Source organism: Metarhizium album, assembly GCF_000804445.1.
Source record: "Metarhizium album ARSEF 1941 chromosome Unknown scaffold_30, whole genome shotgun sequence".
Lineage (NCBI taxonomy): Eukaryota > Fungi > Ascomycota > Sordariomycetes > Hypocreales > Clavicipitaceae > Metarhizium > Metarhizium album.
Genome location: NW_024467604.1, coordinates 257175 through 278928, shown reverse-complemented (window position 1 = coordinate 278928; position 21754 = coordinate 257175). Strand labels below are relative to the sequence as shown.

The 21754-nt window shown below is 53.6% G+C and overlaps 5 protein-coding genes across 5 annotated transcripts; 3 read left to right on the top strand and 2 right to left on the bottom strand.

Annotated features, from left to right (window-relative positions):
• Positions 1–7361: 7361 nt before the first annotated feature.
• On the bottom strand, positions 7362–7868 carry MAM_07406 (uncharacterized protein; the record flags this gene model as incomplete). Its single annotated transcript, XM_040826204.1, has 1 exon — positions 7362–7868. One exon carries the CDS (start codon positions 7866–7868, stop codon positions 7362–7364), a length of 507 nt encoding a protein of 168 aa, XP_040675876.1.
• A 2673-nt stretch (positions 7869–10541) lies between these two features.
• On the top strand, positions 10542–11402 carry MAM_07405 (Inorganic phosphate transporter Pho88; the record flags this gene model as incomplete). Its single annotated transcript, XM_040826203.1, has 3 exons — positions 10542–10564; positions 10722–10882; positions 11008–11402. The coding sequence occupies 3 exons, from the start codon at positions 10542–10544 to the stop codon at positions 11400–11402; spliced, it is 579 nt and encodes a 192-aa protein (XP_040675875.1).
• A 1538-nt stretch (positions 11403–12940) lies between these two features.
• On the top strand, positions 12941–14230 carry MAM_07404 (DNA repair protein rad14; the record flags this gene model as incomplete). The annotated part of the gene is made up of 3 exons (XM_040826202.1): positions 12941–13021; positions 13091–13745; positions 13815–14230. 3 exons carry the CDS (start codon positions 12941–12943, stop codon positions 14228–14230), a joined length of 1152 nt encoding a protein of 383 aa, XP_040675874.1.
• A 689-nt stretch (positions 14231–14919) lies between these two features.
• On the top strand, positions 14920–17555 carry MAM_07403 (stalk rot protein; the record flags this gene model as incomplete). Its single annotated transcript, XM_040826201.1, has 3 exons — positions 14920–15307; positions 15368–17230; positions 17296–17555. 3 exons carry the CDS (start codon positions 14920–14922, stop codon positions 17553–17555), a joined length of 2511 nt encoding a protein of 836 aa, XP_040675873.1.
• Positions 17556–18612: 1057 nt separating this feature from the next.
• On the bottom strand, positions 18613–21302 carry MAM_07402 (DNA mismatch repair protein; the record flags this gene model as incomplete). Its single annotated transcript, XM_040826200.1, has 3 exons — positions 18613–18818; positions 18908–21016; positions 21071–21302. 3 exons carry the CDS (start codon positions 21300–21302, stop codon positions 18613–18615), a joined length of 2547 nt encoding a protein of 848 aa, XP_040675872.1.
• Between the last annotated feature and the right edge of the window lie 452 nt (positions 21303–21754).

Below are 21754 nucleotides of genomic sequence, written 5' to 3'. Positions count from 1 at the left end.
TCTGGCGCCTCGGCTGTCCGCTGGCGAGTCGCGGTCGCGGTGCTGGTCAGTCGGTGGTGACGCCGGTGCGGCTGCGGGGACGGCTTCGGGCTCGGGACGGACAAAGCCTCGCGGGCTGTTTTGGGAGGTGCAAGCGATGTGCTGATCCAGGGTGGTTGTCGTTGGTGGTTGCGTCGGGCGAGGCAGCCGAATTGTCGTGAGAACAGAGCTTGGTCCATGGACAGGGTCTGTCTGGTCGTTGGCCGCCGTCGAGTTGGCAAGAAGCAACTCCTGGCAGGCAGTTGAGCCGCATCGAAGCCGCAATGACCAAGGCCCAGCCACGCACTTCAAAGGCCCCTCCCTACACCCGGCCCAGTCGGCCCAGTCGGCCCGTGGTCCAAATCGCCGACACACAAACCCGTGCGTGCGCACCAGCTGTTGCAACGGCGTCTGGATCCCTGCTCCGCGTCTGCATCAGCTCTAAGTAGTTACTTAGGAGGAGCAACTGCCATCGGGCACGGAAACCCAAGCCCATGACACGAAGCACAGTGCAGAGCCTCCAACCCTCCCAGGTCCGAGGTCCATTGCTAGCTGCATGTCTCGTACTCTCTGCTGTCCGCGACGGCGCAAGCGATGTGGTTCCCGGTTTTCTCACCATGCAAAGGCCCTTGTCAAGTGAGTCAGATGCTTGGTCGTGATGCACGCAGATCCAAGTTTGTTAGCCGCCAGCCCTCTCCAGGCTGCAGTCTCCTGTGGTGCTCCGTTGAGCCACGATCGAATCGGAACCGACTGAGATGGACTTGTGAAAAGATCCTCCATCGGACCCCTCCTTGATACGTCCTTGGCCGCAGCCTAAAATGTCTTCCCCAGCAAGCTTCATCTTCACCAAATCAATCTTGAGCTCCAACGGGGGGGCCGTGATAAGTCTATTCACTATATGCATGATGTGAAATTGTCCAATCTGCCAATTCGCCCTAGTCGTCTCCTTTGTAGTGTCCTCCCCAACCCAAAAAAAAAAAAAAAAAAAAAAAGGAACAAAATTGCCACAAGCAAGTGTCGGAAACCGCTGTCGTCGCTGGAACATGCCTAGACATGACCTGGATAAAGACACATACGTGCCTTGCAGAGCCAAGGCTACGCTTCCGTCCGACTATGTATCTATTGTCGTCTTTGTCAAGTCTTTTCTGTCCATGTATTTGATACACCGGCTTGAAAACCAAGCCATTCAAGTTGATCGATGAATACAGCGTGCAGAGTGCCCAAGACCGCCATTTTCAACTGCTTCGTGAAACCAAAAGCAAAAGGAAATCGGACAAGGAGAATGCCGCAAAGAGTTGCCAAACGGCGAGTTCGTCACATCGTTCAGTGTAGTCATGAATCTATACGCTCGAGCTATGCACAAAACAAGGGGAATCAACGTGACGAGGCGTGATGTACAATTTCTCAGTCATCGTTTAGACGGTGAAATACGACTTTGCCCGGATGGCACGTCTCCACATGCAATCACAACCAGGCACAGCCCGCATTGCCTGTCAGTATTTGTCAATGTTGATCTTGGTTTTGACACCAAAATCGGGGATACTCGTTTGTATCCATGTGTTGGTACATGCCGAAGCCTCTCTGGTTGGAGTAGTCTGCAAACCCTTGAGCATCATGCGTGTACATTGCCTGCGAGGATGCAATAAACGAAGGGCCCATGCTGGCAGTGCTTGTGCTGCCATCCAGCACCCATGTGCACTGCGTATAGTCGCCAATAGCTGCAAAATCTGCAACTGGATCTGTTGTGGGATATCCAGAAATCTGCGCTTGCGTGTTCGGGAACACAGTTGCGCAGCTATCAAATGTAGCCATTCCATAGTCAGTGTGGACTGAGCCCCCATGATACATGGTTCTGCGACCTGCTCCTGCTGAAACGCCTGGAGAGCTGCTAGACTGAGGGATACATCTTCTGTCCCTGGGTTTGGATGAATCGGTTTCGTGGGAGCTTTTTGGGCTACCGCTACCATCGCGACCACTTGTTGAACTGCATGAAGACTGAGGCTCGGGTTTTCTGGTCTTTTTTGAACGAGAGGTTTCGCGTCTGTATTCGCAGGCAAGGCCTTGCGTGGTGCATCTGTCACACCCGGCCTTGTCGCCGCTGCATTTTAACTGCTCTCCAAGAATATCTGATTAGCTTCAAGACCTCGGAAAGTATTTGTCTATCGCGTGCTCGAGCCAGTCATGGCGTGCAATGCGTCGTTTCTGCGTGGAATCATGAAAGCCCTTGTTCCCAGCGGGAAAAAGCAAAAGCTTGCAAGAATTATACTCCGGGTAGGGCTGACGACTGAGAAAATCCGTAACCTGACTGTTTGTGGTAGAAGACAACACCAGGACTCCATAATCCGAGTGTGGAGAGGCAGGAATTGGGCGCCCTTGAGACGTAGCGTACCTTCTTCTCGTGGCATCTTCTGCAAGCTTGATGCTGATTAGAGCGTGCTGTCTCGTAATCGTGAGAAGTCTTTAAGTTTTCGACCTGTCCCTGACCCTTGCCGTACTTCCAGGTACCGAACATGGCTAGGCCCCCTCGCGGAAAATGCCTAAAGCAAGATGGTTTGGTGGATGAAGCAAGACCTTATATCCGGCCACTCTACGAGGCAAGCAAGATAGGTTGATGCTTAGTGAATATTGTTTCGAAGGTAGGTTTTGCGGCATCAAGCTGTCAAAGCAGACAAGATCAAGGCCAGGGCCAAAGTGACGGACGCGAAGGCAAACTCAAGGCAATACAGATAGATAGATATATAGATTGCGTAGGATGGAGAGTAGACTAACCGTCCTGATGTCTGGGAGTGACCGAGTTGAACGGTGACGGCAAGGCTGAGAAGGGTCCAAGATTATATATAGCACTGAGGCCAAGGCCAAAGGGCGAGGGCCGAGCTGGTTGAAGAGCAGGCAGTCATGGGTGTATGGAGTCATCGAGTGCACATTAACGAGTCCTTGGCAGAAGCTGCACGCCTTGAGCCCCGCAATGGGCGTCGCGAAGATTGGGACATGTTTCTTTGACGACGGAGTGCCCAATGTACTTGAAGTGTACCAGGCTAGCGAGGGAGGCGAGGGAGGCGTGGGTAGAAGGACAAGTCTCATGGAGCAGAACCAGACGCGAGGAGGGCAAAGAGCTAAGGTAGAGAGAGAGGGTGTCTGGAGGGAGTATGGAGCGTGGTGGAGTGGGATGAGAAGAGAGAGAGCGAGAGCGGGCTTGTAAGTTGTTGGTTGTTGTTGGTTGCCGGCTGCTGGTTGCCAGACATTCGGACCTGGAGGATTCAAAGCTGTCTTTCGGAAAGCCCACTCGGGCACTTGATGTCAAGTCGGCAGGCAAGTGCGCGCCAGTCACAGACTGGAGGTCCCGAGGGACCAAAGAAGCCAAGTGCCTGAGGCAAGGAAGGCACGAAGCACGTTCCATAATTTTCCATGGTCCAACGACCAGTTCTGGTGAGCAACATGAGGCCAGCCAGGCTGCAGTCTCCGCTAAAGCGAAGCTGCCAGTGGATGTGAGCCAACCAGCACAAAGAGGATAAAGCAGGCGAAAGTACGGAGTACTTGGCCTTACATGCCCAGGGACGCATCTCAACTTCCTGGCCTATAGTTGTCTGTCCCAGCACCAGATCACTCAGCCTAGCTCGATGCAGAGTGGGCAGGCGCAGGAAAGGTGAACGAGCAGCGACTGGGAAGGCACATCAGAGACAAGCGCAGGCGCGACAGGCAGGGAACATGCCGGCGCCCCGTCCGACGTCACCGCCAAGGCCCTTCCTCCAGGTTCCTACATGGCTCTATCGCCTCTTGCGGCTTTGTGGGCAGTCGGGCCCAGCTGCAGGGCTCGAGAATCCCAGCATGGTACGGAGTACTGGGCATGGAACAGGACTCCGTACAAGGGGAAGTGGAGTGCGCAAGCGGATTGGACAAATGTTCACATTCTCACTCAGTTGTTACGGAGTAGGCCTGGGCCATTCAAATTCCTCGCTGGTAGGGGGGCGCCTTAGGGGCGTGCATCCACCAACCTCTTGATGCAAGTACTACTTAAGTACTTAAGTACACAAGTGCTGCTGGACTGTCAGCTCTCAAAGTACCAAGTTGGGACTCCAGCTCTAGTGCACGACCAAAGTACCCACGTGCTATGGAGTACTTTCCTTAAGTAAGTACCTTTCAAGTACCCCGTACCTGCTTAAGTACTGAAGTAGTCAGGCTATCGGGCCCCCGCCCTCAACTCTCAACTTGCAACCGTAGATCAACTGAGCCGTTCAAGCATCAACTCTAAACTCTTGACACAAGCACCGACGCCAGCCTCTGTACGACAGAGCTTTCTTCAATACCCTCGCTCTGCCACGTTCAATCTCTCATGGAGTTCCCTTCTTTGTGCCATATGCCTCCGTGTCGTCAGGACCCGTACTCCTGCGCCTCTCCTGACAACGACCCCAGTTTGAGAGCACACAGTACATGTCGTCCATTTTGACATGGATGGTGTTCTTCGTCAGATCGTGGCGGCCGATTGCATTTCTTCACCTGGCCTCGGAGTCGTCCGTCACCGTCGGACCCGTTGATTTGCTCAGACCACACTGCGGTAGTGGCATCCCTACAACATGGCACATGCGACCAAGACCCCGGCGAGTCTGCCTAGCAAGACCCTGACCACGTGTGAACAATGGGGAGGCATGCATGGGGAAACTACCCTACCTTCGAATGGAACATTCGTATGCGCAGGAATACGGAGGGAGTGCCGAGTGCTTCTTCCTGTCTGGTCCTCACTAAGCACCAACTAAGATTTTCGGGCGGCTTTCGGCGCCTCGACAAGGCTTGCCAACCGCCAAAGAAAGCATCCCTTTGCCTAGGCGACCTAGGGCTGACAACCCAGAAACAAATTCTCCCATCAGCTCTAGTAGCGGCACCGTCATCATTTGTCTTCTAGGAGTATCATTCGGTCCGTCATGCCTGGTCCCCATGCTCCGTATGTCCACCCGTATTCAGACCAGGGGCGTCAGCCAATGGCGCCGACGGAAAGAATGCTGTACAAGCGGCAAGACGCCGTTTCTCACGAGATGTCAATACGTATTTTCGGGCGTCTCACAAGGTGCGACAGCGTCACAGCGAAAGACCGTCGCGACTGCACCAAATATAGACACCTGGCTCGGAAACCGTATTGCACAGTTGGCAAACAGAGATTAAGGTGAGGCAAGAAAAATACAATAGCACAAACAAGGTGACGTTGATTGACCTCCGTATAGAACCAAGGTGGTGGTGCTCCGAGATGCCATGCATTCTTTCAAATATTTGTTGGCCATTGGCATCATACACAGACCTCGTCGTAGGCAACGCAATAAAGACGAGTAGTCAAGCCCTAGCGAAGCAGCAGCCAATGAGCGGACCTAATTAAGCCACTAGTATTCTTTTCTGCTCAGCTTCCAAAAAACTTTTAAGCATGTTGAGCAATTACTGGGACCATCTACACTCGTATAGAGCTCCATCCGATTGGTCGATACCTTAACGCTCGCCCCGAAGGGAAGCGTGGCCCATCAAACGACGTGGGTTTCAACGTGGATGGCAATGATGGGTCTGCTCAACACCAGAATTCAGCACTGGGGGAAGACGGCCCACCTAAGTTACAGTCATGATGACGTCCCGGAGCCCGAAGGCTAAATTTTGTCTGAGCTTTAACCCAGAATGTCTATGACCAGAGTTGGCAATGTGGTGATCGCCGATTGGATACCGATGGCAAACGAGACATAAATATCTCGCTTCAAGATATCCAGATCTGGTATGAACCAGTACAGGCAGTCATGAGGGGCGACCTTGCCACGGAAAGTTGTCATCTCATGCCACAAGAAAGAAATACAAACCTACTACGTACCGTTCCTGCAGCAGTACAAAGACCATGTGCTGCCGCCAAGGGGATATCGTTTTTACAAGGTCCAGGTGAGCCGGAGTTTCACAGCTTATAATCCACAGTATCAACTCCTTAGCTGTTACTCTCCAATCGTGCGTCATCGGAGATAAATGAGGACGGAACTCGGACAAGGTTTGGCGTTGGGTTGAGTCGTTTGGCCAATCTGCAGGATTTGCCTGGCACACTCCCGCTCATCCATAATGGACGAATATCAGGCTGATCAGAATGCACAGCCTTGGCCCTTGGCCTTGCTGACAGAACATTTGCATAAATGTCCAAGGTTACTGCAAACGTAGCACAAGTGCTCCCTCCAGCTTTGCATGGTCGTCTGTTCCAAGTTGTTGGCTTGGCTGTACAAAAGTCATTGCAACCACGTTCAATCAACAGAGCGAATTTGACAAGCTTGCAGCGGCCAGATGAAAAAAAGTTGTCAAGGCAGAATACCTTTGCCACCGTGCCGCATTGTAGATATCTTCCTGATTGCTCAGGATATTCCGAAGCTAGACTCACATGATATCAAGCAGCCTTGTCTGTCATCTGTTGCGTTCCTCGGCTTACGCCCTTGTCAGCTGAGACCAAGTTACTGGTACATCCTCAAGAGCGAAGGTCTTTTGGTCCCACAGTGTTTGAGACAAGGTCACAAACCTGAGCTTGGCGTAGGGATCTGCGTCATTTGTTGTTTGTATCTGGTTTTCATAAACGCTTACTGCCTCGTCGGTAATCTCACACCGCATTGCAATTCTCCTATATTGGAAGAATGGAATAATATTTGCCGATTAAGGTAAACCCCGCCGATAGTCAACCCATCGAACAACGTAACACTAGGTAATCTTTCACAGTCAGTTGAACGCGGCCGTTTGCTCAGGCCCAAGCAATAATGGTTCTTGTGCAACGTGACGGTATGACAGCTTCATCACAAACATTGAACATGCGCAGACATGGCGAGATCCAGCGGGCTAGTTCCTCGGTTCTTTTCACGACTTCTATTGGGCCTTTACTCAGTATCTGAGATTACTATTCTCTGCTCTGGGGGAACGTTGGACTATTCCCCGTGTAGACCGTGGATAACCAACGTCACCAACTAGACCGCGCTTCATCCCCGTCTTGCAATTCACTACCCTGCAAGTGAACAAATAACAAACAACCCAAAAAAAAAAAAATAAGGGGGGGAAGGGGGGGAGGTAACAAGCAAGAACAATCCCGCCACATGTACTCCGTATGCCGGGTATTTTGAGCCGCACTAACCCCATGTTGAGCCTGTCTGCGTATGCTGTGTAATGGTGGCTTTGCAGTTCCACGGAAGATTCCCAGAACAACCGATCCACGAAGTATATGCGCCCGGTGGCTGCCGATTGAGAACAAAAGACGGATGGGCCGGTCCACAAAGCAGCGAAACTAACTCGGCCAGCCTTGGTCGACTATCTGCGGATTCATTGCTGATTGGCGGCAATGTCGGAATGCGCGGCTGGCTCTACATCTCGATATGCTTTATGTTATTTTTTGGTTGCTGCTTCTTTGCGATTTCCATGGTCGAGCAGGGACCGAGGTACTGTTTGAGATCCATTCCGTCCGTGAGTTCAAAGTTGAATCCGAACGGACCCTGGACCAGAACAGTGTAATCACGGGAATTAGACGTCAGCCTTGCCAGGAGATCGCGGGCGGACCACTGGAGCGGGAAAGTGATCTTGTAAAAGTGACCCCGATCGTTCGAGAGGCTGTTGGGGGTCATGTCGACGATGTTCATCGTGTGACGTTCCCCTCCGCCGCCGCCGCCTCCGCCACCACCACCACTACCACCACCAAAGATGTAAGTCTCGTGGTAAGAGGAACGCCTGAGACGCTGGCGGACCGGGTAGCGGTAGTCATGGTGGTGGTAACTCGGCCCGTAGTAGTGATTGCCTCCAAAGTGGAGGGGTCCCGGCATACAGTCGAAGAGGTCTACGAGCTGGCCACATGGACAGCCGTCAGGACAAAACATGACTGCGGCAGACGTTGACCGACGGCGCGACAAGGTTGTTGACGGTGACGACGACGACGACGACGACGACGACGATGACGAGTACGAAGAGCGAGATTTGCTGTGGGAGCAGGAGAAGCCCCAGTTGCAGCCGCACCGTTTGAGTCTGATGGCGAGGGAAGTTTTGGAAGTTTCTTTAGTCTCCCTGATCCGGAAGGGCATTTGGAGATGAAACGAGGTGTCTGGGATACCTCTCGATGGACGATGTCGTGCTGGTGTTCGGATGCAGATCGGGATGAGGGAGCACGCAGTTATATGCAGGGCTGTTGGGAGAAGGTCTTGGTCGCTGTCGCCTTTGTCGTCTTGTTTCGCTCATGACGATTTTGTTCTCTTTTATTCTTTTTTGCAAAGAGAAGCAGGCAAGTATCCACAAACGGCAGCGTGGTGCGGAGCAAGCGCTCTATGTGATGGTATAAGGCGCCTTTGTGGGCGCTACGAGGTTCTTGGAGGGCTATGAAGTTCTCTTTTCCTTCTCGCAGTCCACATCTCGCCGCGCTGTTGTGAGGCGCCTAGGAAGCAGGCGTTTGACCGTGAAACGTCAAACGGCAGCGGAGCGCACCACGTCTTTGTTTGCCCGACAACGGCTCTTTGCCGCCAACAATGAAGGCAGCGTCCAAGCAAGTCTAGCAATCCATGTGTTGGTCAGTCACAAAGAACTGGTTATGATGCTTCCTTTCCTTCCATCGCCCACCAAAGCCTTTTGACACGCCACAACCAGCGCCGCAAAAGGAGTGCATTCGACGTGGCTCAGCGGCCGGGGTCGAGCAGTGAATATCTGCTGGGCCCGATTATCACGGCGGCCCTTTTTTCTTTTTTAATTGTCTCCTCCCCCCTCCCCCTGTCTACTGGTGTGGGCTCGCATCACCCGCGATGAGCAAGAAGCTGTCAACTACCCATAGTCGTAGGGCTGACGTGGGCTTTGTAAATTGTGACAAGTGATGGGCACGGTTCATCCAAAGGCGGCGCTGCAGCAAGACACCCGAGGTCTATAGAACGAGCCACGGTGACGGGCTTTTTCACGACCATGGAACCACGCATTCATCATGGGTTGTGGCCAGAGAAGGAGACGTGTAGAGTGGCCCTGGTCGCTGACGGGAGGTGCGCCTGGCTTTCTACTACCCCTGGTCGCCAAGGGAGCTGAGGAGCGCTTGAACGACGGGCCCCAAGCCACCCTGCTGGCACTCTGATATGGCCCATGGGAGTTTGCCCTGTCTCTACGGAGTAACTACTCTGCACGTCTGGCGGACGTCACGCGGGATTCGGGGCCTGCTTGGGGTCCAGAACCTCTGAACGAGCGGTTCTGTGTGTCGCTTATGCGGCGCAGTTGGAACTTTTTTCCCTGCCGTGAGCCGCTGGGATCGGCCGATGGGCCCGCAGGAGTCATGTAACACGTACCGAGGTACGTACTCATAAATACGTGCAGAGCCATGTGGAACGAGAATATGGGGGGACCAGGAGTTGGGGCGGCAGAAGCGGGCTTAGTAGAGCGGCATTGCGGGTAATTTGATGGATAGAATATAGCGTCACCAGGCGGTATCCACTGCTCGTTATCGTTTGAATGAGTTGGTTTGGGTGTACGGAGTATCGTGAACTCCCGAGACTCGAGACTGGGGTGTGCGCCATGGGTTTGCGTGACGGTTAGGGTTCGGGTGCTGGTCCAAGGTGCAACACACAAGGATGCCTCCGAGTGCCGCTGATATCGCTGTCCGGGAGGGCCTCTTCGCCTCATGGACAACTGTGCCCGGGAATCTTTATTGCGCAAAGCATCTGTCTGGGTCCATGCATCTATTAGGGGGTTAATATCCGGCCATGCGCTCTCAAGTCTCAATTTGGGGCAGGAACTGTGATACTCGACGGTGTGAAATGCGATGTGAACCGCTGAGTACTGGCAAGATTTCTCCTGGAAAGCATGCTGAGACGGCACTCGATCGTCGAGATATCGCGCCCTATGGAGGATGACACTCCTGACTCCCGAGTCGACTTGTGGCGCTGTTGGTGCACAAGCAGAGGCAGTGAAGAACACATTGAGCATGCTGAAAGAATCGGCGACCGCAACAGGTAAGCCGCGGGACCTTGTTCGTGATGACTCAGCCGGTTGGGAGAATGGATCCCTTTTAACTGCTAAGAATATAGAAGCATGTCCCCCAGCGCCATATCGTAGAATGATAGATCCAGCTTGCCATCTGGCCTGGGTTTCGGAGACGATGCATCACGCACGAACTGACAGTTGATGTCATGTTGTATCGTGTCTTGGCCAAAAATGCAGCCAGTATCAACTCGGATCCGGAAAAAGGTTACGACGGCACGGCGCAACCCTGTGGCTGAGGCTGCCCTTCCGTGCCTCTGTGCCTGCCTTCGTAACCAATCAGAGAATGGCAGCTACCACGCCTCCGCCACCCCTCGGAGGCAAAAAGGCCAGGTGGAGCGAAACGAGGAAAAACCTTTGACGTTGACCAGCCATTGACTTGGTATTGACTATCATCTCTCCTCGCCACTTCCTCGAAGCCTTGCGACCGCGTTCCTGGATTGGAAGTTGCGCCTTTTGCACTGTCTGCTCCCGGTTGAATTGTCGCCTACCGCCGACCTATCTTTGATTCACTTTGTCGCCAAGTCTGTTAATACCCGCTCTTCATCATGGCTGGTCTCAACCCCCAGATGTGAGTGGTGATTCTGTTTCCCCAGCACGTGGACATTCGTCCCATGCCCCTCCATCAGAAAATAATCACGGCATCCTGTTGTGCCCACACGGAGAACATTTTGCCTCGAGTTGTATGTACCGACCGACATTGTGTGCTAATGCTCCGTCCTCGATAGTACCAACCTGGTCATCATGTTGGGCATGATGCAGGTGTCGAAGCGCATTCCCTTTGACGACCCAAACATCCTCAACACCGTTCGTGCCGTCTACCTGGGCAGCAATGTCCTCATTGCTCTATTATACCTGTACATTGGATCACAGATCAACAAGAAGAAGGGTATGGCCATATTCTCTTCTGCTCGTGTCTCCGGCTGAAGTTCTGCGGAACAAAACACGACGCCAAGACTCAGCCGCGGCAAATGACATGCGCAAGATGAAAAAACTAACGCATGAAACATTCAGACTTGACCACCCTCAAATATGTCGAGCCCCCGCCAATGGGCTCCACTGAGGAAGGCAAGCTCGTCACCACCACGATCCAGGCCTACGACAAGGACCAGCTCCGCTCTCTCTTCCGAGGCCAAATGATGGGCATCGCCATCATGGCTTTCATGCACCTGTACATGAAATACACCAACCCCCTCCTTATTCAGAGCATCCTACCTGTCAAGAGCGCCCTCGAAAGCAATCTAGTCAAGATCCACGTCTATGGCCAGCCCGCCAGTGGCGACCTCAAGCGCCCCTTCAAGCAGGCCGCCGGCTTCATGAGTGCCATGCAACAGGGCCAGGCCCAGAGCGACAAGAAGGCGGTCGAGGCTGCCGAGAAGTCAGGCCGCGGCGGCGCTAAGGAAGAGTAAGCTGGAAGATTACAGGGATATGGGCCAATCTGCACGTGGCAACTGCACAGGAAAATGACTGGGGCTTCTGTTCCTTCCGGTAGAAACGGAATTCATGGGGGCAACAACTTGCTGGGATCAAGGCGTGAGGCCTATTGTGCTGTATTAGGCGTTTGTACCATGGAATGTACAGTGGTTCCTCGGCTTCCCTTGGCCAAGACTCCGGCTCCTCCGTTCGGGATTATCCCCATTGAGTTTGATGTTGGTGGTCATGTAGTTCCACTGTCGCGTGGTGACGAGGCCCATATATGCACGTTGTTTGCTGCGATGATGATGACGGGCGTTTGACATTGTGGAGGAGTTTGTTTCTCGGCTTCTCCTCATGCTAGGTCTACGTCGGGCGTCACGAACTGTAGCCGGTGTCCCCGATCGCTAACTCATTTCAAGTATCTGTTTCAAGTATTTGCTTCACGGGGGGGGCCATGGCACTCTTGGCGTAGTGACACCATCGTATCTCGACGCTGTAAAATTGATGTCTGGTGTTTAGAGCCCCGATCGTTCCGTGGATTCTAGAAGTCGGATTCGATGCGTCATGGAGTCATTGTGCAGGATAACCGGGGTCGGAGCTCGACGGCGGCGTGCAATTCAGAGTGGCCACCGACACGGTCTTGTACTTGTCTGGACCAAGCTTGGTCACTCGACGTAAGAAAAACTCACGGTGGCAAGGTAGGCAACGCACACCGCGTCTCAATCACGGCCTGCCACTCAAGTTTTGGATCTACACCACCCTATGGAGATGCAATCTGCAAGCACAGCCATCATCACAACACAACAACCTTATAGCTCCCATTCAACGTTTGTCCACAAGGACGCCCCCCTCTCAAAGCCGGCTATAGTACCCGTCGCGGTTCTCCTCCAGATACAAAAATCCCACCGAGGGCATACACTACCGGACCTGGAAGCTTTATATTCGCACGCCCCATGGGCAGGGTCAGCAAATTGTCGGGAACGTGCCATCTCGCACATGTCCGTCCCTGGATCAACACAAACGAAAAGACGTGAGCTGTAGGCTAGCCGTAGCAGCCGATGCTTGGGTCTCGCCTGTGTACTGCTCCTCCAGCTGTTGGTGACTCTACTCTCTCTCGGGCTGTCTGGGTCGCCGATGTTCTCTTCCAAGGCTGCCAAACGGATCGTAAAATGTTCAAGTAGATGCGGCCAAGGCAGGAACTTGTAGGCTCAGTTCCTGGCAAACTCTTTTCTCGTAAGAAAGTCGTGCATCTCTGATGCATCTCCTGATCTGAAGTTGCTTCCTGTTTTTGTAGTCGGGAAGTTTCGAGCGGCATCGGGCACCCTGCATTGATAGTCTAGCCACATTTGGCACTTCATCCGCCACAGACCCCCCGTCACCGTTAACATCTGAGCGTCTCGACATCTCGACATCTTGCCATTTTCAACACGGCCATATTTTCCGTCACGCCAAGCAGCTGCCCTAATGCCCCCGTGAAATACCTTCTGCTCTCAACATTCGCCTACCCGCCAGCGCGCCATCTCTAGCTTCAATGGACCGCGGGACAACACCACCTCCATCCAACGCTGGGCCGGTCGCATCGCCACCGACGCCTGAAGTTACTAGACGAATCGTGCGTTATCATATCGCCGCATCGAGGCATTTTTGTCGTCTCTTCGCTCAATATACTGACTCCTTCAAGGAAGAAAACCGATTACGCGCCAAGGCTATCCGAAACCAGCGTGAAGCTGAGCAACGTGCTGCTGGCGAGATTCCGACAATTCCCAAGTCTGCCGCCGGGTTCGTTCCCACCAAAGACGTCCATGTCTCCAAGCCAGTAAATGGCAAGCGCTCGTATAGCGAAATATCTGCGCAGGCTCCGTCTGCGAGCGCGTCAGGCACCAATCGCGATGGCCGTAACAAGGGTGATGAAGAGGCTTTGCGCCCAGCACGCAAATTTACCAAGTTTGTCGATTACAACATGAGCTCAATGACAGATACCAAGGGTGGCTTCCTGACCACTGAAGATGACCCTCATAACTACGCCTTGGGGGCAAAAAAACCGGGCCAAGAAGACGAGCAGCGACCAAAGGGCATGACCGTGCAGGAGTGGGAGCGTATGCAACTTATCCGGAAGCTTCAACGGCAAAAGGCGGGCCCATTTGAGCCTGGAATCAGTGTTCTCGACGATGAAGAGAAGAGGAAAAAGTGTAGAGATTGCAAGAGCCTGGAAATCGATTCTGTCTGGGAGGAGGTCTTTCATGTTTGCGTCTGCAACAAGTGCAAGGAAAAGTACCCCGAGAAATACTCGCTCCTGACAAAGACAGAGTGCAAGGAGGACTATTTATTGACGGATCGTGAGTTTTTTTCCTTCTCTTGGCCCAATCATCAAGTAGCACATTCCTTTTCTAACCAAATTTCAATAGCTGAGCTGCGAGACCCGGAGCTCCTACCGCATCTTTCGAAGCCAAACCCACACAAGTCTCACTGGCATGACATGATGTTGTTCCTTAGATTCCAGGTCGAGGAGTATGCGGTAAACACGAAATGGGGGTCTGCAGAAAAACTAGATGCGGAATATGAGAGGCGAGAAGCTCAAAAGAAGGCGCGGAAAGAGGCCAAGTTCAAGGAGAAATTGATGGATCTGAAACGCAAGACTCGAACAGATGCTTTCCGGCGACAGGCTGGTACATTGAGCAAGTCTGGCGCAAACAAATTTGGAGATTCCATACGAGACACGAAGCACGTACATCAGTGGGGCCGCACAGTAGAAAATGAGGAGGGCTTGACGATCAAGACATGCGTTGATTGCGGTATGGAGGTTGAAGAACTGGAATTGTAATGAACACGAGGCGCATGCAGTTGGATCAAACATGTAACGTTAGATGGATAGATACCCACGGCGTTGGAATTTCTCGGCATGTATGTATAATGTGTATAATGTGCACATTTCAATAGCCAACGTTGAATGTTCAGTAAGGGACCATGACTTGTACTTCTTTGTTTCGAGCTTGGCCGAGCCGTTGACAGAGGAGTTCGATCTGACCAGACATGTTGTCCCGGGCAATGTGTGCTACCGGATACGAAGAGGAGCACGTTGCCGGTAGTTTTGCACCAGACTGTTTTGTCAGAGTAGTCTAAAGCGAAAGGGAGTATTGGTGCATTCGCACGCGTCTGAAGCAAGTCGATGCGAACCGTGTGCGAATGGATGCCTTGCGGCCTCATGGGTAACGGCGCCCTCCAATTGGCCAGCCGGAGCACCCGCAGTCCCAGCAAGAGCAAGGAACAGCAACACCCGAAGCTCAAGCTACCGTTGCCCGCACCAATTGACCTTGGATAAACCTCATCGATTTCCAGCCCCAAAGTCTATCAGCACCAGCACCAGAACCCCAAAGACGTCACGAGCCATCTTCGACAGACGCGCAACCGCAGACGCCTCACAGCTCCCAGTCGGCGACAGAGTCTGCGAACTAACCTCTCGTCTGGCGTAGGCTCTCAATGAGCCCGCCTACGTAAACGAGGCGCGCCATGATGGGCCCAAACGTGGGCAACGGCGCGGGTGGAATGGAGACGAGTATGGGCATGGGCATGGGCGTTCATCCAAGCGGGCCAAATCAACCCCAGGCGACCGAGTATACGCTGCAAGGCGTCATGCGGTTCTTGCAGACGGAATGGCATCGACACGAGCGGGACAGAAACGCCTGGGAAATTGAGAAGCAGGAGATGCGAGGGAGGATAGCCCACCTCGAGGGCCAAGCACGGAGAGCAGATGCTACTCAGAAAGCACTCAAGAAATATGTCAAGATTCTCGAACAAAAGGTCAAGGACCAGGCGGCTCAGCTCAAGGGCACTGCGGCTACGGACGCTGTTGAGGCGGCAAAATATGATCGCGCTGCCAAAATTCAAGAAAAGCTTCGAAGTGAGTTGTATCCCGTCCTGTTAGTGCGATGTGCGAGAGCATTGCTAACGAAGCATGTAGTTTCGTCGGATAAATACAGCGTACCAGGCGTCGAGGGCGTCGAGGTCGGGAGGCCCGACGACGACGCGCAAAGACACGAGCTCAAGACGTTCCTCGATCAATGTCAATCCGAATTCATGTACTTGATGATCACGCCAGCCAATTCTCAACCCCCTCGCGACTCACCGCCGCTCCCGATGATTGAGGACTTGCGCGAAGTTGAACATTTTGGGATGCCACCACCCCAACACATGGACCGACAGTACCAGATGCAACGACAGAATCCAAACCACGTTCAGGACTTCAACGTTATGAATGCCAGACCGCAGCCCTCCCAGGATACGTCGCATGTGCAGCAGCCCTCCGCCAACTTCGCTCCGAAGCAGGAGCTACAACCTCAGCCAATGCTACGATCTGCCGGCGATAATCAGCAGGGCATGTGCGGGACACCAAGCGATTGGTCATCGGTCCCCGTGTCTGTGACGACCCGTCCCGTCGAGGAAAATGCGCCACGCCCCAACCACGACGCCGAGGCGATGGGTGGTGTCCACGACGCGACCGAGTCGAGAGAGAAAGGTGCGCCAAACGCTGATCCCGATGGTTGGGACTTTCCGGAAGGTACCTTTCCAGAACCTGGCGCCGTTGCACAGAATTCCCAGTCTTTGACGAATCGCCCCGACACGGACGTGTTCCCCAATGCCGATTATCTGCCCAAGTCGCCCAACCGAGCGCCTGGCGGTGGACATCGAAGAAAGGGCTCAATGTCCAGAAGACGTAGCGGCGAGCACGAGTTGGGACTCGGGTCTAGCCAAAAGTCGGACAGTGCCAACTTCAAACTACGCTTTGGATTACGGGGTCATCTGGATACCGTCCGCACCGTCATCTTCTCCGGTGGTGGTAGCCCAGGAGAGCCTGAGATTTGCACAGCTGGTGACGACGGCATGATTAAGCGATTCCACATTCCCAGACTCGACCAGCCTGGCCACTTCTCTGGAGGTGCTTCAGATCTGGACGTAATCGCAAACTTCACACATCGTGGTCACTCTGGTTCCGTCCTGAGTTTGACATCGTGGTCGCCTGCTCCCAGCTTTTCAACTGGTGGTCGCGCGCAAGGAGACGGATGGATCTTTTCCGGCGGGCAAGATGCGACGATTCGTGTATGGGAGCGCGGGCGAGTCGACCCCAAGGCAACTCTTGAAGGTCACACAGATGCTGTCTGGGCTCTGTGCGTCTTGCCCACCACACTAGGTGCAATATTCGGCACGTCAAGTCCCTACGGAAACGCAGATCGCATACTGCTCGTTTCTGGAGCCGCAGACGGATCAGTCCGCATCTGGTCGGTAAGCGCTCCGCCGCAGCTGAGCTCGCCGCAGCCAGGCTCGAATCGGGCCATGAGCGGCCGCGGCGGCAGAGTCCGTGGCAACTCGATGAGCTCTGGCAGCGGCTTCTCCAACTCGCCCCAGGCGAGCGTCGCATCCACCTCGCCCTTCCACCACACACTGGTTCACGTCATCTCACGCGGAGATGGCTCCAGGAGCAGTCCTACCTGCATCACGCCGCTGGGCACGTCTGGCGAAACGTTTGTGGTGTCATACTCGGACGCGGCCGTCATTGTTTACGACACCAAGTCCGGCGAGCAGGTCGGGTCGATGGACAGTATGGAAACGTACGATGGGTCAATCAAGACGGGCGTCAACGCGATTGCGGCCACAACGATTGGCCTGGACCAGGGCAATCAGCACCATGGCAGCAGCCTGGGCGGCGAGGAGGAGAACGCGGCTGGCGGGCCGACAGGCGGGCGGTCCATGGCAGGCTCCGGCGTGGAGGGCACCATCATTTCGGGGCACGAAGATCGATTCGTGCGCTTCTTCGACGCCAACAGCGGTACGTGTACACCACGCGCCCCGACAAGGTGCACGGCGTGCGTCTCTGCTAACGTTTTCCCCCAGGCCAATGCACGTACAACATGTTGGCTCATCCCGACGCCATCTCCGGCCTGTCACTCAGCCCCGACGGCCGTGAACTCGTAAGCGCCGGCCACGACGCTTCGTTGCGGTTCTGGAGCCTGGAGAAGAGGTCGTGTACACAAGAAATTACGAGTCACAGAGTGATGCGCGGAGAGGGTATTTGCTCATGCGTATGGAGCCAGGACGGGCGATGGGTGGTCAGCGGCGGCGGCGACGGGGTAGTCAAGGTTTTCGCGCGATAATGACGTCTAGTCTTCTATTTTTATCTTTTCATGTTCCAGTACGGGAACGGGACGGTGAGAGCGACGACTAGGGGCTTGGTAAGATGGCATCAGCGAGGGCCGTCATTCTCCGGCTTTGTATCAATTCAGCATGACGAGGGCACCGCGGCGTATGCTCCGGGGCTAAGGAGGGCCGCACTCCGTATATTACGTCGATACACGGCAGGCCCAAGTGCGCCTCTACCTGACGATGTGACCGTCGTGACCGTCGTGTGAAGGCCTGCGCAATCATCAATCAGCTTGTCGGACCATCGCAGCACCACCAGTCTGCCGCACGAATCGCCCCGTTTCGAACCCAAGTTGACAAATGACGTCGGAACCATGTACACTGGAAAAGCAACGCTATCGTGGCGCCTTGTCAAACAACATTAGACTGGTCATGTACATATATGTAATTATCGCGCGCCCAATCACAGCTCCTACTACGATGGCTGATGACAGCCACTCACATCTTCCGTAGTATAGTGGTCAGTATGCAAGCTTGTCACGCTTGAGACCCGGGTTCAATTCCCGGCGGGAGAGCCACTTTTTTTTGGGATCTTCTGCCCAACTTCCACACACACAAATGTGGGAAACCTGTCGAAACTATTTTTTTGTCCTGCGTTCGTTCACTCATTCGACCTTTGTTACTCGTAGAGGACCTAATTTCATACACAATATTGCTTCTTCAGTTGCTAGCTACCTAGGTGGGCGGCCAGAAGACACCATAGAACGACGAGGTGCGTCCGATAAATACCTCGGTATGGATGTGGACCCGTCCTCTAAAGACGAGCGAGTCTACATCTTCTTTCCGCTGACTTTCTGCGCGGGACCAAACACTCGCAATCATGGACACTTGGTATCATGCATGCTCTTCTAACGATTTCAAGGGTGGTTCGGAGAGATCCGGTGGGAGAAGGATCAATGACGCGGCTGCGATATCCGTTACTTCGTAGCTGGATGAATGACGACTCTGAAGAAGTGAATGTGTAAAGACTCTCTCTGTTTTGGCGATTCCCATTTCGTTGACGCCTCACCATCACTCCCCGAGCCAATTCTCCCACCGGCCAACACTCAAACTCGACTCTCTCCAACCCCCTACTCTACCACCTAGTCCAATATCGACCAGCGGCACCAAGCTGGGACGGCCGTGCGCACACTGAAATGGAAAGGCACATTGTGATAGTCGTTTCACTACCTGCTTGCATTCGTCCATGCTGAGCTCATCGTTAAACATTATGGCACCTGTAGCTCGTCAGTACGCTGCAATAATACCATGGTGCATGTGTCAACCCTACTTCGACAGGATCTGGACTGAAGTAGCGCCAATATACCTTGAGGACAGTTGTGGAAACTAGAAGCCCATAGTCTGCCCGGCTCATAGACCGGGGGAAAGGGTATAGCTCTGTCCTCAAGTTTCCAGATTTCTTTTCTTAACAGGTCAATAGCGAGCTTTGGTTCGGTACGGCACCTTTCCAGAATGCTTGGTGGAAGAGACTTTATCCCAATCTTAGGTTTGTTCTTGCTGCTTGTCTTGTGCGTGGCATACATGATGCCCCATGCACAAAAGTGGCATCGAAATCGGTCCAAGAGCTCAAGTTCTCTGACTGAAACCTCAAATACAATTGGCTTCTCCAGAAATTCCGTCACAGCCCGGAGAGGACTACCCTCGAAGTATTGAGACATTAGCTCCTCGAGACGACACCGCTCATCTGCCGTGTGTTGATCCAGCATGAGAAGTGCCGATAATGGTTCTGCCAATTGTGCCGCCCTCGTTTCATGCAGAGATAGCCGAAGAAGGAGAAACTTCCTGTCAACTTGGCCAATGACCTCAGCTTTGGCCAATGCAGTTCGAGATAGTCGTCCCTTCAAGGACGTCGCAGCTGCTTCAAACTGTACTTCGTGTTCCTGGGAGTAAAATTTGCTGGATGGCCCATCGTACTTTGCATTAGCTGGCCGCTCTACGCAAGTGCCTTGATCAAGGGATGGTATCCGGGGCTCCGTTGGCTCAAAGACAGGATTCTTCCATGAGCGTATGATGTTTTGCAGCCATTCCTGGGGCCGGTCTTTTGGTCGGCTCTCTGGATGCTGTTGAGCTTGCGTTGTCAATGCCGTCTTTGGTGTTGATGGAATGGCCTCGCTCTCCACTGCAATGGCCTTGGACTTGTTCCCGCCTGTAGCTTCCCCGTCGATGACCTGGAGCTCGCTGGTATGCTGTGTCTGAACGAGCGGTTCAATCTCGACAGCATCATTGAATGGCCTTTGCAGCAGGGCACCATTGTCACCTAAAAGACAGCGAGTTGTAGGCTCGTTAAAGGTGGCAGAAGTCTCAGCGGACTGATGGACAGATTTGGATTCAGTTACAGCCCGCCCGATTTTGAGTCGATTCCATCCATCAAATGGGCTGCATGCTCGTCGGACTTCCGGCTCTGCAGCTGGGACAGGCGATGGCCGAGAAGAGCTTTTGAATGCGGAGGTTGACTGCCCGGCAAGGTATCTCGGGGAACGCCTGGTCCTTCTAGTGGTTGGCTCCTTGGCAATTCGTGGGATTTGCTTGGGCTGTAGGAAATGCTTCTTCAGAAACCCGTAGCAGACCACTTTCATCAGGTCGACTATTGCCTGCAGGCTATGTTTCGAGTCCCCCAGGATATTCTCCATGTCCAGATATTCATGGTCTTCGAGCAGCTGTATCTCCAGATAGAACATTGGCCACTTTTCAATGCCTTTTCTAGGCTTCCCCTGGACATCACCAATCTTCTCATCAGCATCAAGCACACCAAAGTTGGAACCTCTGAAAAGCTTGTTGGCCTCCTCGTAAAGAAGATTGGTTCCGAAGCTGTTGGGTATCGGTCGAATGCCGAGGGTCATTATCTGTGACCGACGGGTTGCGACTGGGTTTGTTGAGATGGCTCCTCTGATACGGACACGTCGACACGATGCTGATACGGGTACCCATGAGCGGGCGTCTTCGTTTCCGGCCAGGCCCGACTGTGTAAATAGCCGTGAAATTCTTGACACGAAGTCATCGTTGCCCGATTTTAAGCGCAGTTCCCGTTTTGTAGTTGCTTCTCTCAGTGACACAGACACCTCGGTTGGCCATGCCAACAGCAGTCCGGCAATGTCACGCATGAGAGACTCCCATTCTCTGTCAAGCCGGACGCGGTCAGAGAAGAAAAGACTTCGTTGCTTTACCCTCACGGGCATTGATCCAAATAGATTGCGGATGGCTATGCTGGTTCCGCGGCTATATACCTCGAACCGCTGGGCGGCTGGGGCTGGAACATGGCGAGCAAGGATTTTGCCATTGTGAACGGAAAGAGATGCTTGAAAAGGGTGGCTTTGATGATGCGACGTAACGGTCAGGAGCGAAAAGGTGGCGAGGGAGGCAATAAAGTTGCCATGACTACCGTGGGTGTTTGGGCTTGGCGGAGTCTTTGACGTGTCTGGTGAATGTCAGCAGACATGTTGCGACATGTGAAGACGGGGCGGCACCGTACGATGTGGTTTACACAGACCGCCGTCCTGTTCAAATTCACTTGGGTCTATACCAAGACCGTTGTCTTGGACTGTACAGTTGCCCAGGACATAGTCGAGGCCGATGTTGACCTTGGAGGCGCGGGCGTCGAGGGAGTTGGTGAGCAGGCCGCAGACGACTTGATTTAGGGAGGTGATTGCTGAGGAAGACTGGATTCTGTCCACGACGTGCTTAGGAAGAGGGCGGATGGACATGATACGCACGTCCCATGTTGGCGCGTGAGGTTGAGATGGAAAAGCAACGCAGGGACAGGACATTACATGGGGAGGAGCAGCTAAAGCTGGGAAGCTGCTCAAGTGGGCTACGCACTTTATGGTGGGGGCAAGTGGAGGAACGTTGAAGTCTCTGGGTACTTAAGTACCTGGGCACTCTTGGTGTCTAGGCGGGTGGACAGGTCCCTCGGGGCGGACGGTAGGTGCCTGTGCGGCGTCAAATTGGGCTCAATTACTAAGTTAACTTTAAGTAGTACTTACCCACGCCCAAAAGCACACGGGCCTCGCTGGGGCTTGGGCCAATTGCTGTTCCCCTCTTCACCGTTGTTCGTTTAATTCCGTTTCTTGATCTTGAGGCGGCATTCCATGTTTATCCAGGGCCAGACGATCCAAAGGGCTTGTTTTGGACTGTTGGCATCTGGACGCCGCCAACA